General features: G+C 38.8%; 2 protein-coding genes across 9 annotated transcripts in view; one reads left to right on the forward strand and one right to left on the reverse strand.

Annotated features, from left to right (window-relative positions):
• The window catches only part of OIT3 (oncoprotein induced transcript 3), a 27,550-nt gene extending 14,157 nt beyond the window's left edge, over positions 1 to 13,393 (forward strand). For 3 of the 5 annotated variants that reach the window (XM_082406865.1, XM_082406867.1, XM_082406866.1), the window contains 5 exons: positions 2,175 to 2,297; positions 3,902 to 4,062; positions 5,674 to 6,089; positions 10,785 to 10,884; positions 12,317 to 13,393. In XM_082406865.1, coding sequence (XP_082262991.1) covers positions 2,175 to 2,297; positions 3,902 to 4,062; positions 5,674 to 6,089; positions 10,785 to 10,884; positions 12,317 to 12,490 — 974 coding nt within the window. In that variant the 3' untranslated portion in view covers positions 12,491 to 13,393. The other 2 variants (XM_082406868.1, XM_082406869.1) reach the window with 2 other exon arrangements.
• Positions 3,997 to 18,184, reverse strand: part of PLA2G12B (phospholipase A2 group XIIB) — a 34,845-nt gene continuing 20,657 nt past the window's right edge. For 2 of the 4 annotated variants that reach the window (XM_082406915.1, XM_082406913.1), the window contains exon 4: positions 13,342 to 14,757. In XM_082406915.1, coding sequence (XP_082263041.1) covers positions 14,636 to 14,757 — 122 coding nt within the window. In that variant the 3' untranslated portion in view covers positions 13,342 to 14,635. Of the gene's footprint in view, positions 4,084 to 13,341; positions 14,758 to 18,184 lie in introns of those variants that run through there. The other 2 variants (XM_082406916.1, XM_082406914.1) reach the window with 2 other exon arrangements.

The raw sequence follows: 18,184 nt of genomic DNA on the forward strand, positions 1-18,184 counted from the left end.
TTTATGCAATAATCTTTAAATATTTAAATATTAATGAAATGTTCCATGAGGAACATTTATAATTACTCATGAGTATTTTATTGGAAATATTAAGTTAATCCTCATATAATTTTAAAACCTAATAATCATAACTGAAAAGTATTTTAGCAGAAGATAAAATTTGAATATGAATTACACTTTAGGACTAAGATTCATATTTGAAACCCTACTTTTTTTTTTTTTGGTTTTGTTTTTTTGTTTATTTGTTTTTATGGAAACCCTTACATTTTATTGGGAGTCCAAACATATTTGTTTCTTTAGCTAGTCTGTTAGATTAGCATATCTTCTTTTTTAAAATAAAAAGCTCTTTTTAATTTTAAAGTAACTTTTATTGTTTTGTTTTATTATGAAAGAGTTATGTTCATAGAAGAAAATACAAAGGAGTAAAAGAACGATAACTAACCACAATCCCACTTGCAGATATAGCCATTCTGAACATTTTGGTATGTCCTTGGAAGAGACTTAAAATCCTTCAAACCAAATAAGAATTTCAATTTATTTTGTGCTTTGCAATTTTAGACCTGGAAATATCCTGAGTGAACATTTAATCCAACCCTTTCATTTTACATATATTGAAATTGAGGCCCAGGGAAATTAACTGACTTAAGGAAGACCATTTTTAAGAAAAAAATTTCCTATTAATGTTGACTTTAACATTTTATAGCATATTTTATGCTTTCTTCTATACCATTATATATCATTTTCAGCTATTTCAAAAACCCATAGGAATACTCTTATACTTTTTAACTGTACAGATTTATAAACAGGTGATAGCCTAATCTCTCCTAAATTTTGCAAAGGTTAATTCATTGCAAATTTATTCTCTCTCCCTGTTTCACAAAAATTGATTCATCTCAAGTTAATTTACTGAGGACTAATATTTTTATTATTAATGAAGTGAGACTTTTAACTATAACTGGAAATTGGCTCATATCTTTCCGTGAACATCTTACATGATTTGAAAGCATTCCCTTTTTTTTTTTTTGGCCACGCCATGTGGCATGTAGGATCTTATTTCCCCAACTAGGGATCGAACCCAGGCCCTTGACAGTGAGAGTGTGGAGTCCTAACAACTGGACCACCAGGGGATTCCTGAACGTATTCCCTTTTATTATCTTACCTCTAAAACAGGGGCCAGCAAACTTTTTCCGCATAAACACAATAGTAGATATTTAAGGCTTTGCGGACCATATGGAATCTGTTGAAACTACTCAACTCTGCCCTTGTAATAAGAAAGCACCCATAGACAATAGGGAAATAAATGGGTATGACTGTGTGCCAATAAAACTTTACTTACAACAACATGTAGCAGGCCATAGTCTTTTTTTTTTTTTTTTTTAAGGAGGCCATAGTTTGATGACCCATGATCTAGAAGATCATATCCAGAGCCCACAAAGGTCATTATTTTTCCTCGCTAACTATGACATTATGTGGTAGTTTCTTCATTTTTCAACTGAATATTTTTCCTTTTTGCACATTTGATGAGTATGCTTTTTGAAAATGGAAAACTTTTAAAAAGAAAACTTTAAAAAAACTACCTCGTAAGAGGAATGTCACAAAGAGCTCAGTTGAGTGGAATCTTTCAGTGTGTTGTCCAGGTTTCATTTTTATAATGTGCTGTCAGCCCAAGAAACATATCTCCAGTGCTATTATTCCTAGAGATTTGAGGAGAGGGGCTGGTGATCCAACCATTGGTAATAGCTCTGACTAACTCTGATCCATTTAGCTGCTCTAGGTGAATTTATATTCTATCAGTCCCTTTTACATCAATAATGCTCTATAAAATTTCAAAGTGGGTGGACTAAATGTTACAGAAATTAAGAAATGACTTTCGGGTCTTCCTCCCCAAAATTGTAGTCTAACCATGAGAAAAACAGACAAAGCCGGATTGAAGGGCATTCTACAAAATGACCAGCTTAAATGGTTAGAGCTATGTGTGTTGTAAGATTGCTCTTTGTAGCTTTAACATTTAATAAACTTCTTTGTGGATGTCATGTCTCAGTGACTGAGTTGGGCCCCAGTGATACTGTGATAAGTCAAGTACAATGCCTGATGCAAAGTACCAGTCCAAGAACCAGAATTCTTGGGGAAGAGGGCTACAATATCATTCCCTTTTCTTTTGGTTTTTATTGCAGACATTGAGGGATGCCACAATAACAATGGCGGCTGCAGTCATTCTTGCCTTATGTCTGAGAAGGGCTATCAGTGTGAATGTCCCCGGGGCTTGGTGCTGTCTGAGGATAACCACACTTGCCAAGGTAGTACACGCTCAACCTCTGCTCTTAATTCCTCCCTCTTAATCTCCCTGCCTTCCTCAACCAACTGTGTCAAGATTCTCATCTTTTAGAACACCACCTCTTTTAGCAGCGTGTGTTCACTCTGGAACCATTCAAAAATTGTGGTAAAAAAATATAACATAAAATTTACCATCTAAACCAATCTTAAGTGTATAGTTCAGTAGTGTTATATATATCCACATTTTTGTGCAACGAATCTTCAGAACTTTTTCATCTTGCGAAACTGAAACTCTATACCCATTAAAACAAGGACTCCTCATTCCTTCCTCCCTCCAGCCCCTGGCAACCACCATTCTATTTTCAATTTCCATGAAGTCAGCTACTTTAGGTACCTCATATAAGTGGACTCCTACAGTATTTGTCTTTTTGTGGTTGACTTAATTTCACTTAGCAAATTGTCCACAAGGTTCATCCATGTTGCAGCATATGACAAGATTCCTTCCCTTTATAAAGCTGTTCCACTGCATGGGTATACCACACTTTGTTTATCCATTCATCCGTTGATGGACATTTGGATTGCTTGTCAATAATGCTGCTATGAACACGGGTGTGCAAATATCTCTTTGAGGTCCTGCTTTCAATTCTTTTGGACCTATACCCAGAAACAGGATTGCTAGATCATACAGTTTCCTTTGCTTTTTACTTTTGATTTCTTTCTCTAATTTCTATTATTAGTTGTATAACTAATACTTAATTTAGATGGAGTTCCTCTCTTTTCTAACAGATAATTGGCTTATGAAAAGTTGAAAGCCCTGGGAACTGATCCTTCCCCCTACATGTACAATCTGATCATCAACAATCCTCTGAGAACGATTTTCTGGAAATCTAGTTATTTATGTCCAGAAAATTAATTCACTCATCCAGCAAGTATTTAATGAGCACCTATATGTGACTTCTTTATACTAAGCCGTTGCTGTGATATGCCCTCATATACTGATACTGCCCTCACATATTGTCTGACAGTACCCTTTGTACTCCTTTTAGAATATTTGTACAGTCTAGAGAAGTGAACGCTAAGGAAGAGCAATCTTTTTATATTAAATTAAAGTGAATTTTATAGTTTATGGTTTATTGAGCAATGCAAGGACAATTTAGAACTCTTCCCCAAGTGCGCTAACGCTGTTTTTCTTACCTCTGTTTTATGGGGCAGTAATTAATGGTAAAGTCAAAGCGGTGGCGTTATGTAATTTAAGCCTATATCAAAGCAGTGCTTTTTCTGTATTGCCAATAAATTGTGTTTGTGCTAAAAGTTCATCCTTTAGGTGTTTCAGTGCATGGAGTTATGCTAGACACACTTTGAAATAAATGTTCGTTGGATTGAAATTTTGATACAGTATTTTCTCATTTGGGAAACAATATAGTATTTGAGGAGCATTATTTGACCACAACCTTGGGAGTTAGGAGTCCAGGTTTTATTCACCAATTTGTTTTGAGCCTCAGAGAGTTCCTTGAGGATAGAACAAAAAGCTCAAGGTGTGGGAGGGAGAAGTTATTTCTCCTAGAATCCTCCTTCCCTTCTCCCAGTTCCACTTTTCCGGTTCTTACAGCAGTTTCTGCCCCTGCAGTCCCCGTGTTCTGCAAGTCGAACACCATTGAAGTGAGCATCCCCAGGGACCTGGTCGGCGGTCTGGAGCTCTTCCTAACCAACACCTCCTGCCGAGGCGTGTCCAATGGCACCCACGTCAACATCCTCTTCTCCCTCAAGACATGTGGCACAGTGGTCGAGGTAGGTTCTTCCTGAAGGACCCTTGGGGAATGACCAAATCCAGTTATTTGGGAAGTTGTTGACAGAGGTGTGCAGTGTGGCTTGTGTCATAGATGAAATATTTCCACATAAAAGAATGGAGTTCAAAAAATCATATACCATTCATTTAACAAATGTGTTATTCAGCATCTGCTGTGCTGTGGTCCCAACACTGGGAGGACAGCGGCTTAAAAAGAATTCTGCTCTTTCTGTTCTCAAATAGTACCATCTCTCCAGTATGTGCAGACATTTTTCTAAGTGCATCAGCACCAGTACCAGGAGGCTGGCTATGTCTCCTCTGACCAATTATTGTACTTGAAGATAGTGACTGATATAGATGATGGTTCATTTATGAGGTAGCAAATGAGTTCAGGGATTGAACCAGTTAGAGGTAAAAGGTTTGTACTTTCCTACAAGAATCTGTGCACAGCCCTGTGCTGGGAGCCTGAGGGATATGTGAAATAAGATTCCTGACTTTTAGGAACATACACAGTAGTATTGAGATAAAAACACACACAAATTATAAATAAGAGACAGTGATACAGTTGACGGGTGGTATAGGAGTCCAGAAAGGGACAAACACTGGAACAGTCAAGACAAGTGGGACTTGAATTGGGGTGGAAGCATGTGTGTGGTTTATACAGGCAGAGACGAAAGGAAAGGGCATTTCAGATGGGAAACAAGTGAGCCAGTCTCTGAGACGGGAATTCTTGAGGCTTATGCTGAGTGAATGGGCAACACAGCCTGATTGGAAAAGGAGACTGGAAAAGTAGATGGGGGGAGACTATGCTTCCAGACATCTGCTTTGTGTGCTGTGGTGAGACATTTGGGCTTTTTCCCATAGGAACGGGGTTAAGCAGGCACTGTCATGATGAAATCAGAACTGGGCAAGATGGATAGAAAAATGAGGACCTGGACCCAGGAGATCAGTGTAGAGGCCCTTGCAACCAAATAAACAAATACTTATTTATTGAATCCAACTTAGAGAAAATCAGAGAGCTAATGAGATTTGGGGTGAGACATGGGGGAGATATATGAGGAGAAGGTCCCACTTTAGGCAAATTGTGTTTGTTGTATCTGTGGATAATCAAATGGAAATGCCCTACGATGAGCCAGGGGTTCTGGCGCACAGGAGAGCAGAGAAGGCTGGAGATGAAGAACTAAAAAATCATCTGGGTAGATGCGACAGCTGAAGTCTGCGTGGGGTTGAGCTCAGCACAAGGTCATGCTGCAGCACCATCACCAGGTCTAGGATTCCAGAAAAAGAATAATGGACAGAAGCTGTTCTTTTCTAAAATATCAGAGCTTTGAATTGGCTGATTCTGCATAGCTCAGGTTTTTATGACTAATACTCCAAAGGGATGTGTGGGTTGACCATGAAGTGGTATGTAAAACTCTTTAACAGTCAAAATATCTTGCTAAAAGGAGGAGAAGCAATTAAAAAAAAAAAACAAAAGCTTCAGGCTTCAGCAACCAAATCTCTCACGTGCTTTGATGTCAAAAGAAATTTGGAGAATGTTACGGTGGGCGGGGGCTGAGGCGCTCTGTGGAAATAAACATAGACTCTCCTCTCCTGGCCCTGGCCTGGCTCAGGTGGTGAACGACAAAATCGTGGCTAGCAACCTTGTGACAGGTCTACCCAAGCAGACCCCAGGGAGCAGCGGCGACATCATCATCCGGACCAGCAAACTGCTGATCCCTGTGACGTGTGAGTTCCCGCGCCTGTACACCATTTCCGAAGGCTACGTTCCCAACCTTCGCAACACCCCGCTGGAAATCATGAGCCGCAGTCACGGGATCTTCCCTTTCACTCTGGAGATCTTCAAGGACCATGAGTTCGAAGAGCCTTACCGGGAAGCTCTGCCCACCCTCAAGCTGCGAGACTCCCTCTACTTTGGCATTGAGCCCCTGGTGCACGTGAATGGCTTAGAAAGCCTGGTGGAGAGCTGCTTTGCCACCCCTACGTCCAAGATCGATGAGATCCTGAAGTACTACCTCATCCGGGATGGGTAAGTAGGCTGCTTGGACGATGGATTAGCCCCAGTTCACATCCGACCTCTGGGCGCGAGAGCAAACTCAGTCATTTCCTAAAACCACCGCAGCACTCTCGCCAGCTCTTAATTAGTTCAGAAACCGTTTGTGCGCATTTTGGTGGTAAAAACTGGTGAAGGAGAGGGGAGTCCAAAATGACTCCAAGGGGTCTAGCTCGTATGACTGACTAGATGACCTTAACCAAGATGAAAGGACACAGGTCGAAAAGCAGATTTGCTGTGAAAATATCGAATATGATAATTCCAAATAATAATATTGTATTGTAAATACCTGCAGGATACTAAGGCAGAGAAGTTCAGTGGGCAGCTGGAAATGCGTGTCAGACCCAGGAACAAGGTCAAGACTAGAGACAAAGGACAGAGAATTGCCCCTGTTTATAGTCAAAACTATGGGATTAACCTGCCCAGAGAGATTGTAGAGCATGGGTGGCAAGTGGGGGCTGAGAAATGCAAGAGGGTTAGGAAGTGGGAGCAGCAAATGCAGGCCCCTCTTTTAAGAAGTTTGGTAGTGAAAGAGAGAGAAGAAATACTTGGTCAGTTTTAGGAGAAGAAGGATCAGGTGAAGTTTGTTTCTGTTTGCTTGTTTTATACAAAGGCGATTTCCGTATTCCCTGAGGATGCTTGGATTGAGAACTTTGCTTGTCTCCGTGTATCACTGGAAGCCTGCAGTTACCACGCCCACTGCTTACATTCCCAGGAAAATTACACTCACATCCCAAACTCATAGTAGTATCTCATCAGTTTCTTCCTCATTCTCAATGTCAGATGGGACATATCTCAGGCAGATCAGGACCTGCAGCTTAAGAAAAGGCAAATAGTCTAGTCAGAGCACCATAGATGTGCCCCAGTTCATGCCCTTTGCTAATTGGCCTGATAGACTGAAATTTCTCCTTTGCTTTTAACTCCCCAGATCTCTCACCACAGGCAAGCTTCACCTGCTGCTATCATTCTCCTGCACAATGATTTTCAACCCTTGATGCACATTAGGATCAACTGAGAAGCCTTTCTAAAAGTAGCAATACTCCAACCTGGTTCTCCACTCTTATTGCCTTAATTCCAGCTCTCATTATCTTTCACCCGGACAGGTAAAATGCTTTCTAACAGTCTCCTAAATCCCAGCTCTCAAGTCTCAGCTCCACAGAGCCCTGGGTATCCAGCCAAAAGAAAAAATATTATATATATAGTCAGATCCCTGCTGAAAACATTTTGATGCCTCTTGATTTCCTTTGGTTGGTAAATTTAACTGTTTATCAGCGGGAGTACTTCTAGTTTCAGATTCCTGTAGCCTCCTTAGCTTGTTTTCAGAATCTGGAAACTGCATCATTCTGAGCTGCTTTGGATGGCTAAGAGTAAGTCTCATAGGGGGCTGAAGCCCTTTAGACTTCTTACCATCTTAAAGGGTTCTCCACAAAGTTTTAAAATGAAACGTAGAAGCATCAATTTTTATGTCTTTTTTTTAGTCACATAATTAGTGCTAAGTAGATTAGGGAATGGATTTACTTTTGGGGGAGAATGGATTTGGGTTCATTTCAAATTTTTTTACAGCTTTATTGCAGTGCTATTTGCATACAATAAATGTATATATTTAAAGTGTACAGTTTGATAAGTTCTGACGTATACACCCTGGTGAAGCTATCACTACAATCAAGACAGTGTATATTTCACTTACCCCAAGTTTTCTCCTGCCCCTCGTATTTACTTTTTGCAAACATAAACGTATAGTCTTAACTCATTTACTGGGAAAACATGTAACCTGCAATCTCAATAAAGCTTGTTATTCAGACCCTCAGTTAGGACTGACTATATATTTTTATTTTAGACAGTTCTAAGAAGCTGTGCTGTTTAATTTTCCAGCCGTTAGTACGCACAAAACAACAACAAAATGCTATGGAAGATATTAAAATTGTTAAAAAGCATAGACGGAACTCAAAAACACTGCTGTGTGGGCCTGTTTCCACTATTCACAGGAAAACAGTCCCATTTCCGGTGCAATATTAGATAGTACAATATTGGCTAGGACAATAATGGTGCATTTGAGATAATCCCTCAAGATAAAATCCAACTCTCAGCTTGGCTTGCTCTTCCTCGCCCTCTGACCTCTACCTTCTCCAGTTTCTGCTCCTGCCAAAGGGAACCATGGGCAATTCCCAAATTCTGTTGTTCCTTACACCCTCCTGACTCTGCACCTGCTGTTTCCACTGCCTGAAATCTTCTTCCCTTTTTCTTCCTGTCTGATTCTTACTGGTCCTTCGAGACACATTGGGAGTTCTTTCCTCCATGAAGCCTTCCCTGATTCCTTCTGACCTGAACTAGATATCTTCCTTTCTTCTTCCTCCTCAATGCCTTGCCTACAGTAAGTCATTAAATATTTGTCTAATGAACTATTGAATGAGTATTTATCATAATACTAATCTGGGGCTAGTTCAGAGCCCCAAAATAAACATAATGCAGTTTACTTATATTTCTAAATTGTTTGATTATTCACTGTCCTCAGCTTAAATTTAATTCAGGCTGATATTTAACATATCTGATTCACCTCCCTCTAGTTTAGTTGGCATATGCTCTGAGAATGCAAAATAATTTAATGCAAACCTAAGCAAAGTAGAATTAGAAAGTTTATCTCCAGAAAAAAGAAACATTGAATTCCAAAATCAAATATTGGACAACTTTTGGGTAATCAGTTATTTTGGATTTTCCTATACCATTGTTACTTTCTTTTAGCACATGAACTTGGAGTTGATGAACTAGCATTGTCTAATCACAGCAAACACCAAATCAAGAGCCAGAATTTGTCTTGGCTTCTATTCTGTAACGTGTTGCCCTGCAACAACTCTTTCTGCCACATCTTCCCTTTAAAAAAAAATAGTATTTTTACTACTCAGCCATAGAAAAGAATGAAATAATGCCATTTACAGCAACATGGATGGACCTAGAGATTATCATACTAAGTGAAGTAAGTCAGACAGAGAAAGACACATCTCATATGATATCACTTATATGTGGAATCTGAAATATGATAGAAATGAACTTATTTACAAAACAAAAACAGACTCACAGACATAGAAAACGAACTTATGGTTAACGAAGGGGAAATGGGGGGAAAAGTTAGGAGTTTGGGATTAACAGATACAAACTACTATATATAAAATAGATAAACTGCAAGGTCCTACTGTATAGCACAGGGAACTATATTCACTATCTTGTAATAACCTATAATGGAAAAGAATACGAAAAAGAATATATATGTATAACCAGAAACTAACACAACACTGTAAATCAACTATACTTCAATTTTTTAAAAATAGTATTTTTAGGTAAAGATAAATTGAAGATGCTGAGGCATTCACATGAAAAGTGCCATTTTAATGTCACATTACTATTGTTATCATAGGTACTGGGCTTTAAGCTCCCTGACGTCACAGACCATATTGGTCATCTCTATCTCCTGTGCAGCCCCCAGCAGAGTGTCACACAGATTAGATATGCATTAGGTATTTATTAGAGAACATAATCAGAAGATGGTATAAATTCATTTAACCTCAGGAAAATGAAAATGCGTACATAAATACAGGAAATAACAGAAACCACATTATACGTTTAGATCCTCTTCAGTTTAGGGGAATAAGGTAGTAGTGGTAATACAAGTCAAGATGTCTTATTTTTAAATAATTTTATTGGATTTTTCAACTGCCCTGAAACAGCAATTAACAATGAACTAGAAAGTGGTCTGTAAGCATGTGGAGCCAAGTATCAACTTTTATAGGCTTTTATATTTGATCCCACTTTTTTACTGGCCTGGTAGACGGGAACTATTAAGTATCCATAAAAGGAAAACAGTCAGGAAAAAAGTTCCTTTTGAATTCAGAATGGAAAAGACAATACATGTGTGAGCCCTGGCCTTTAGGAGAAACGGTTCATCAGTACTAAACCTTCGCCTCAAAGTGGAGCATTACTAACCCTTCTTTACCCTCAACTAATCCTGAGGCGAGCCTAGGAGTTTCACTTTAAGCGGTAGACCTGAGATTAAAACCCCAAAGCCCTATCAAACTAAAATTTAGCATTAAATCTGGGAAAAGAGGAATTAAAACATTTTGGAGGTGAATGATTTTCCCCAGTAGATCCAGTTATTCTCTAAGAAACTGACATCTTTATGCAGCTCTTTGTTGTACAAATTGGGGTTTGCTCACCTTTGGATCCCCTTCAGGGGCGAGTGTCTATAAATACAGTGAAATCTAGTTAAAGAAAAGCCTTCTCAAATCAATAATAAAGTACGTAAATGCAGAATTCCTGCAATATATTACAAATGAAAATACAGCCTTAAAAAGATACCTTGATTTCAAAAGATATCTCTGAAACAAATGTTGCTGCTGTTGCTAATACTTCAATACACTGACTTAACAGGAGGTCCTTGTGCCCAGTTTGTGGGTACAGAGAATGAGAGACGGGACCGACAGCGTTAATGAGCAGGCCTGTGTCTGAAGATGCCTTCACAGGGAGGGGATTTCATTTTTCTTTCATTCTCAAAAATCTTGAGTGCAGCCCAGCCTCCTCCACCCAGTTTGCCTCTCCTTGGAACAAACACGTTGGACTGGATTGTTTTTCCACCTCTGTTTAAACAATCAAGTCTTACGTGCTATCCTGCCCTACTTCCAGCTGTGTTTCAGATGACTCAGTAAAGCAGTACACATCACGGGATCACCTCGCAAAACACTTCCAGGTCCCTGTCTTCAAGTTTGTGGGCAAAGACCACAAGGTGAGCTGAACACCTTTACCTTGTAAAGGTATCTCTCCTCTCCAGCCTTCCTTCATGGTGTCCCAGTTTGTTCACATTCTACAAGCCCACAGTTAGGATCTGCATCACCTCTATGAAAAATACTATAAAACTGGCCATCTAGAAGCTTAACACCTCCATGAATGTCACAATTATCTGCCCCTCCCCCCAGTAAAATAACTGGGCTTGTTCAAAGAAAGTACTATGTGATTATAATATAAAATCCTTGTGAGCAGATGTGGTTGAAAAAGCCTGTGTAGTGGTCACGTGGCAAAGTATATGGACAGAATATTTGCAGAAAAGACAAATAGTGAAATGTTCAGTGAAAATAGTACTTATGTGCCAATTAAAATAATTATTATAAGACTATTTTATACATATTAAATTTATAAAAATTATAAATCCCAACTTGCAAGGCTAGAGGGCGATGTATACAGTGGCAGTATAAATTGGTATACTTTCTGGAAAGTGGTCTGACAATGTGTAATAACCATAAAATTATCATCGTCTAAAAATTTCAATTCTGACAGCTTCTCAAAAACAAAAAGTAAAACATGACTTGTTGAATGTGTTTATAGAGCACTGTTATGAGAGAGGTGTTGTTTAAACCAAACAGTGTATCAATTAATGCAATATTAAGCAGTTAATGCAGAATGAAATACAGAAAAAGGAGATATGAAAAAACTATTGTCATAAAAATTTACATGCAAATTGAATGTGATAGTTTTTTTTTAATGTATATACATGGATAGAGGTTATAAGAGGCTATGTATACTCTGTAAGGTAGAAGGTTTTTGTTTTTTGTTTTAGTAGAGTTGTCGAAACACATAAACAAAAGGAAGTTTAAGAGACCAACAGTCTTTTCCATACTGCATTTAAGTGTATTTATGTCCTGTCCCGCTACGTCACTATTCTAGAACAATTGTTAACCATGATGACTAACCCTGATCTTCCTCCTCAGCTAGGCAGCATGCATGGGGAAGTTACTTATAGGAAGAAGCTTGGAGAAAGAACTTGTTATTTTACACAGAAGTGCGTGGGAGCCCATGTTATGCCCAGACCTTGATGTGAAGAACCAAGATGTTAACGTTATTAGATGTTGTCTTCACAGAGGTCTCTTGTGTCCCCGCACAAAGGCAGAAGTTATGGATGTAGGGTTTTAAATCACCCACATGACTCACTGTGTTTGCCACGTTACTAAATGTGTGAATATGGGCAAGTTCGTTAACCTCCTAAGTCTCAGTTTCCTCATCTGTAAAATGGGGATGACGATATCTATCTCAAAGGGTGGTTGTTTAGATGAAATGAGATAATACATATGAAACGTTTGGTATTGTGTCTGGCTCCTAGTAAGCAGCCCCCAAGTGGCAGCTCTTTTCACTGTTTTTGTTCATTATCATTATGATCTTTCTAGGAAGTGTTCCTGCACTGCCGGGTCCTTGTCTGCGGGATGCTGGACGAGCGTTCCCGCTGTGCCCAGGGCTGCCACCAGCGAATGCGTCGTGAGGCAGTAGGAGGAGAGAATGACAGTGGTCCACAGAGCCAGGTGCTGACAGGCGGCCCCATCAGCATTGACTGGGAGGACTAGGGTGACCCAGCACCCGAGTCCTACTTCTGGCTGCCTATCTCTATGGAATTCTCCCCTCGCCCTCTGAGAACATCAGCCGACACCCTAGAACACAGCGCTGCTTTAAACCTTATACTGTGGGTTTAGACAAACTCCCAGAACTGACTCACTCTGACTCTAGCCCACTGTGTCGGGAAAGATCACCTCACTGCTGACCAACCTGTCTCAGGTGGGGCTTCATCTTCCTAATGTGGAAAGCTGCGCTGTGCACCAAGAAAGCAGCTCACCCCATGCCCCCCATTTCTTTCCTGCAATAAAACACCTAGTGTTGGATGCAGTAGCATGACTAAAATCAGAAGTTGGGTATAGTATTTCAAATTAGGAACTTAAAAAAATTAAATAGTTGCTTGAAATTATGACTTAAATACCCGCTGACTCCTTAAATATGTAAACAATAATTATACCCTGAAATTTCCATTCAAAGACAGAGTAGTTATAGAGGATTTGGAAGTTTATCACTGTAAGTGTGTACTAAAAAAATACTATTTGGATTTTCTCCTGCACAATATTTTCCTCTGAGGTTTTTATGCTGTCTTAAGTAAACTATTTTCAATTAATAAATGTTAATACATTCACTAACTTGCATTTAAGTGGTTCAATGACTGAACTGCAGACAGAATTAAAATGTGGTACCATATGCCCTGTTATTTGGCATTCCATGCCCTCAGACTGATAAGACAATAGAAAAAGGTATAAAACTATACCATACTCTATTTTGTAGGTGCTTAATAAATTTTATTGAGATAAATATCCTAAACCACAGAGATTAATGTTATCTGCAGTTAAATCTGCTTTCTTAATATGCCAATTCATTTTATGGCTTTACATAAGATCAGAAAACAGTTTTTCTTCTTTTTTTTTTTTTAGAAACAACTGCAACAAACACATCGTATTGGAACCAGTGAAATTAATTAACAAAAGGAAGGGAAAGGAGAAAATGATGTAGATCAAAGGTTGGCAAACTTTTTCTGTAAAGGGCCAAAGGGTAACTAGTTTAGGCTTCCTGGGCCATACAGGCCCTGTCACAACTACTCAACTCTGTTGTCCTAGCACAGGAACAGCCGTAAACAAATGTGAGCCTGGCTGCTTTCCAGTAAAACTTTACCAAAACAGGTGTTGGGCCTGATCTGGCCCATGGGCCTTCATTTGTCAATCCCTGACTTTAGTGGCCCTCAGGCCTCACAGGTACATCAGGATCACTGGGGAGTGTTTTTAAAATACAAATACTAGGTACCACACCCCACAGAGATTCTTTGGTTTTTTTAATGCTCCTCAGGTGACTCTAATCTGCAATCAGGGCTGAGAACCATAGTTTAGGGAATGGCCCTCAGTCTCTCACTCCCCTCAGTTTTCAGGGATTTTCCTAGCTGTCTTCAGTGGCAGTTTTTACCGAGGGCTTCTCAGATGTTAACAGGACACTAATACCACTTAGTAATTGGGAATTTCAACAGGAATAGTTCAAAGAAGGAAAAAAAAATGGAACCTTAGAGGCCTAACACCATCTGACCTCTACCTCCGTTGGTTTTAATCAGGTAAGCCTCTGACCTTGCCTTGTTCTTATCTCTTCAGCACCAGTGGGAATAACTGTTATCATTGATGGAACTTACCAGGTTGGGTTCTGTTCTCTTCTCTAAGTGAAATGGAAGCATATTGGTGATAATGGAATTCATTCATCTCTTTTCAAATTTTCTAAAAAGTACACTTTATTAAATGTGAGATGCCTACTGGCAACTGAAACATGGACCAGAGGAAAGTCATTGCCTCCCAAATGGTTGGACTCTCCAAAATTTCACTTATGAATATAATTATTAATTCCAGGAATCCTGGTGTTTTAGTCTTTAAACTAAGAACTGAATTTCCGGGCAAATATGTCTTGGCTGGGGAGACCAGTGTTAAAGTGAAGCGTAGTCTTCAAATCACTCCATGTCTTTTTTCCAATTCTCCTCAAACGATGACTCACTTTTCAGCTGTAGAATAGTGTTTCCTTTCTCCTGCTTTGCGGTATCCAAACTTTTGGAAAAAAGAATGAGACACATCTGCCGTACTACTATCTCCCAGACTGACGGCTGTGGTGTCACTCAAAACGGGAGAGGAATCACCTCTTCCTCATAAGTCTTCTTTCTCCTCTTCTGCACAGATGCAGGCTGCCCGCTGACTGTTCATAAAGGGCCGGCAGCCCAGGGTCCAGACAGTGTTGAACACAGTATCAGCCAGAGAATCACAGGCTACTTGAAAAAGATTAAGAGAAATAGAAAGGTTAATATACAAGACTACCCCAAGTAGTCTGAGTAATTTCGAAGAGGCAGCGTATTTCTAAGGATAACATGATACCCAGAGGAAAGTAGAGGCAGTGATCCAAATACAGAATTTAAATGAAAAAATAGATTTAAGAGAAGCTTTTTCAGAGGAGCTTCTATCCAATCTAGTAAAGCAGAACACACTTTGGGATGCCCTCCTTTTACGGGCCTCCAGGTAGATACCATGATTAGCAATCAGAATGCCCCACATCACTGTGCTCACTCCATGGAAAATTTACCTTTTTTTTTTTTTTCAGAATACTCCCTCAAATAACACTACTATGTTTCCTATAGCTTTCCCTATTCAAGTGTGGGATGAATAACCAGGTTGCTAATATTTCGTGGAGGATTTTTGCATCTGTATTCATCAGGGATATTGGCCTGTAATTTTATTTTCTTGTGGTGTCCTTAATCTGGTTTTGGAATAGGGTAGTGCTGGCCTCTTAAAATGTCTTTGGAAGTGTTCCCTCCTCTTCTACTTTTTGAAAGAAGGATTGGTATTAATTCTTCTTTAAATGTTGAAGCCATTTAAATGGCTGATTAATTCTTTTTTGAATGTTGAAGCCACTTTAAAAGTGAAGCCACCTGGTCCTAAATTTTTGTTTGTTGGGAGATTTTTGATTACTGATTCAATCTCCTTACTAGTAACAGTTCTGATAAGATTTTCTATTTCCTCATGATTCATTCTTGGTAGGTTGTATGTTTCTAGGAATTTATCCATTTCTTCTAGGCTGTCTAACTTGGTGTATAATTTTTCATGGTAGTCTTTTATGGTTCTTTGTATTTCTGTGATATTAGTTTTAATGTTTCCTCTTTCATCTCTGATTTTATTTATTTGCATCCTCTTTTTTTTTTAACTATTTTAAAAAACAGCTCTCAGTTTAATTGATCTTTTCTATTGTCCTTTTAGTCTCTATTTCATTTATTTCCACTCTGATCTTTCTTATTTCCTTCCTTCTACAAACTTTGGGCTTCATTTGCTTTTCTTTTTCTAGTTCTTTGAGGTATAAAGTTAGGTTGTTGATGTGAGATCCTTCTTTTTTTTGATGTTGACATTTATTGTTATAAACTTCCCTCTTAGGACTGCTTTTATTGCATCTCATAAGCCTTGGTGTGTTATATTCTCTTCTGATTTCTTCTTTGGCATATTGGTTGTTCAGTAGCATGTTGTTTAATCTCCACATTGTTCTCACCACTTCTATTCAATACTGTACTAGAAGTTCTAGCCAGGGCAATTGGCAAGAGAAAGAAATAAAAGGCATCTAAATTGAAAAGGAAGACAATATGCAGATGACATTATCTTGTGTACAGAAAAGCCTAAGGAATCTACTAAAAATTTATTGGAACTAATAAATGAGTTCAGTAAGGTTGCAAGATAAAAGATCAGTATACAAAAATCAATTGTAGTTGTATACATTATCAGCAAATTATCTGAAAATACAATTAAGAAAACAATTCCCTTTATAATAGCATCAAGGGATTTCCCTGGTGGCACAGTGGTTAAGAATCCGCCTGCCAATGCAGGGGACACAGGTTCGATCCCTGGTCCAGGAAGATCCCACATGCTGTGGAGCAACTAAGCCCTTGTGCCACAACTACTGAGCCTGCATGCTGCAACTATTGGAGCTCACATGCCTAGAGCCCATGCTCTGCAACAAGAGAAGCCACTGCAATGAGAAGCATGCGCACTGCAATGAAGAGTAGCCCCCACTTGCTGCAACTAGAGAAAGCCTGCATGCAGCAACAAAGACACAACACAGTCTAAAGGCCTAATGTTGCTTTTATAATGCATAATTTTATACATTATTTGTAGATTTCTACATATATATGATTTCCCTCTGAGATTGATGTTAGTTTTAGTTAATGTATAACACACTAAAGTGTAAAGATTTATAGCTTACTCAATTTCACACAGTACAACATTAGTAAAGTCAGAAAGCTATCCATAAGTCTTCTTATCAAGTGCTATTTCAAATGGAAGAATAAAGTCACAAATATCAGGAAAAAAAAGAAAAAAAAGCATCAGAAAGGATAAAATACTTAGGAACAAACTAAACAAAGGAGTATAAGACCTGTGCTCTGAAAACTATAAAACATTGTTGAAAGAAATTAAAGAAGACCCAAATAAGTAGAAAGACATTCATGTTCATCGATCAGAAAACATAATTTTGTTAAGATGGCAATACTCCTCGGGATTTCCCTGGTGGTCCAGTGCAAAAGAATCCACCTTACAATGCAGGGGACGTGGGTTCGATCCCTGGTCAGGGAACTAAGATCCCACATGCTGCAGGGCACCTAAGCCCATGCACCACAACTACTGAGCTTGCATACCTCAACTAGAGAGCCTGCATGCTGCAAACTACAGAGCCCACATGCTCTGGAACCCGTGCACCACAACTACAGAGCCCATGTGCCCTGGAGCCTGCGCGCCACAACTAGAGATGAGAAAACCCTCACGCCACAACTAGAGAGAAGCCTGCATACCATGACAAAGAGCCCATGCGCTGCAATGAAAGATCCCGCATGCCTCAACAAAGATCCCGTGTGCTGCAACTAAGACCCAAAGCAGCCAAAAATAAATAAAATAAATAATAAATAAATCTTAAAAAAAAAAAAAGATGGCAATACTCCTCAAATGGATTTACAGAGTCAACAAAAGTCCTATCAAAATTCCACCTGCCATTTCTTGAAGAAATTGACAAGCTGAACCTAAAATTCATATGGAAATGCAAGAGATTCAGAATATCTGAAGAAATCTTGAAAAAGAACAAAGTTGAAGGACACTTCCTGATTTCAAAATTTACTACGAAATTACAATAATAGGAACAGTGTGGTACTGGCATAGATCAATGGAATAGAATTGAAAGTCTAGAAATAAACACTGCAATTATGGCAAACTGATTTTTGGCAAGGGTGCAAAGACAATTTATTGTGGGAAAGAATAGTCTCTTTCAACAAATGGTGCAGGAACAAATGGTGGGAAAGAATAGTCTTTTTCAACAAATGGTGTATGTCCACATACAAAAGAATGAAGTTGGACCCCTTTCTTACACAAAAATTAACTAAAATGTATCATAGGTCTAAATATATGAGCTAAAACAAAACTCTTAGAAGAAAACTTAGGAGTAAATCTTTGACCTTGAGTTAGGCTAAGCCTTTTTACATATGACACCAAAAGTACAAGAAAAATTTTTTAAAAGGATAAAATGCACTCAATCAAAATGTAAAACTTTTGGGCTGCAAATTATATCATCAAGAAAGTGAAAAATCAACTCATAAAATGAGAAAAAACATTTGCAAGTCATATATCTGATAAAAGATTTGCATCCAGAATATATACAAGAAGTCTTATGACTCA

This window comes from Balaenoptera borealis (genome assembly GCF_965194805.1).
Source record: "Balaenoptera borealis genome assembly, chromosome: 10".
Classification (NCBI taxonomy): Eukaryota; Metazoa; Chordata; class Mammalia; order Artiodactyla; family Balaenopteridae; genus Balaenoptera; species Balaenoptera borealis.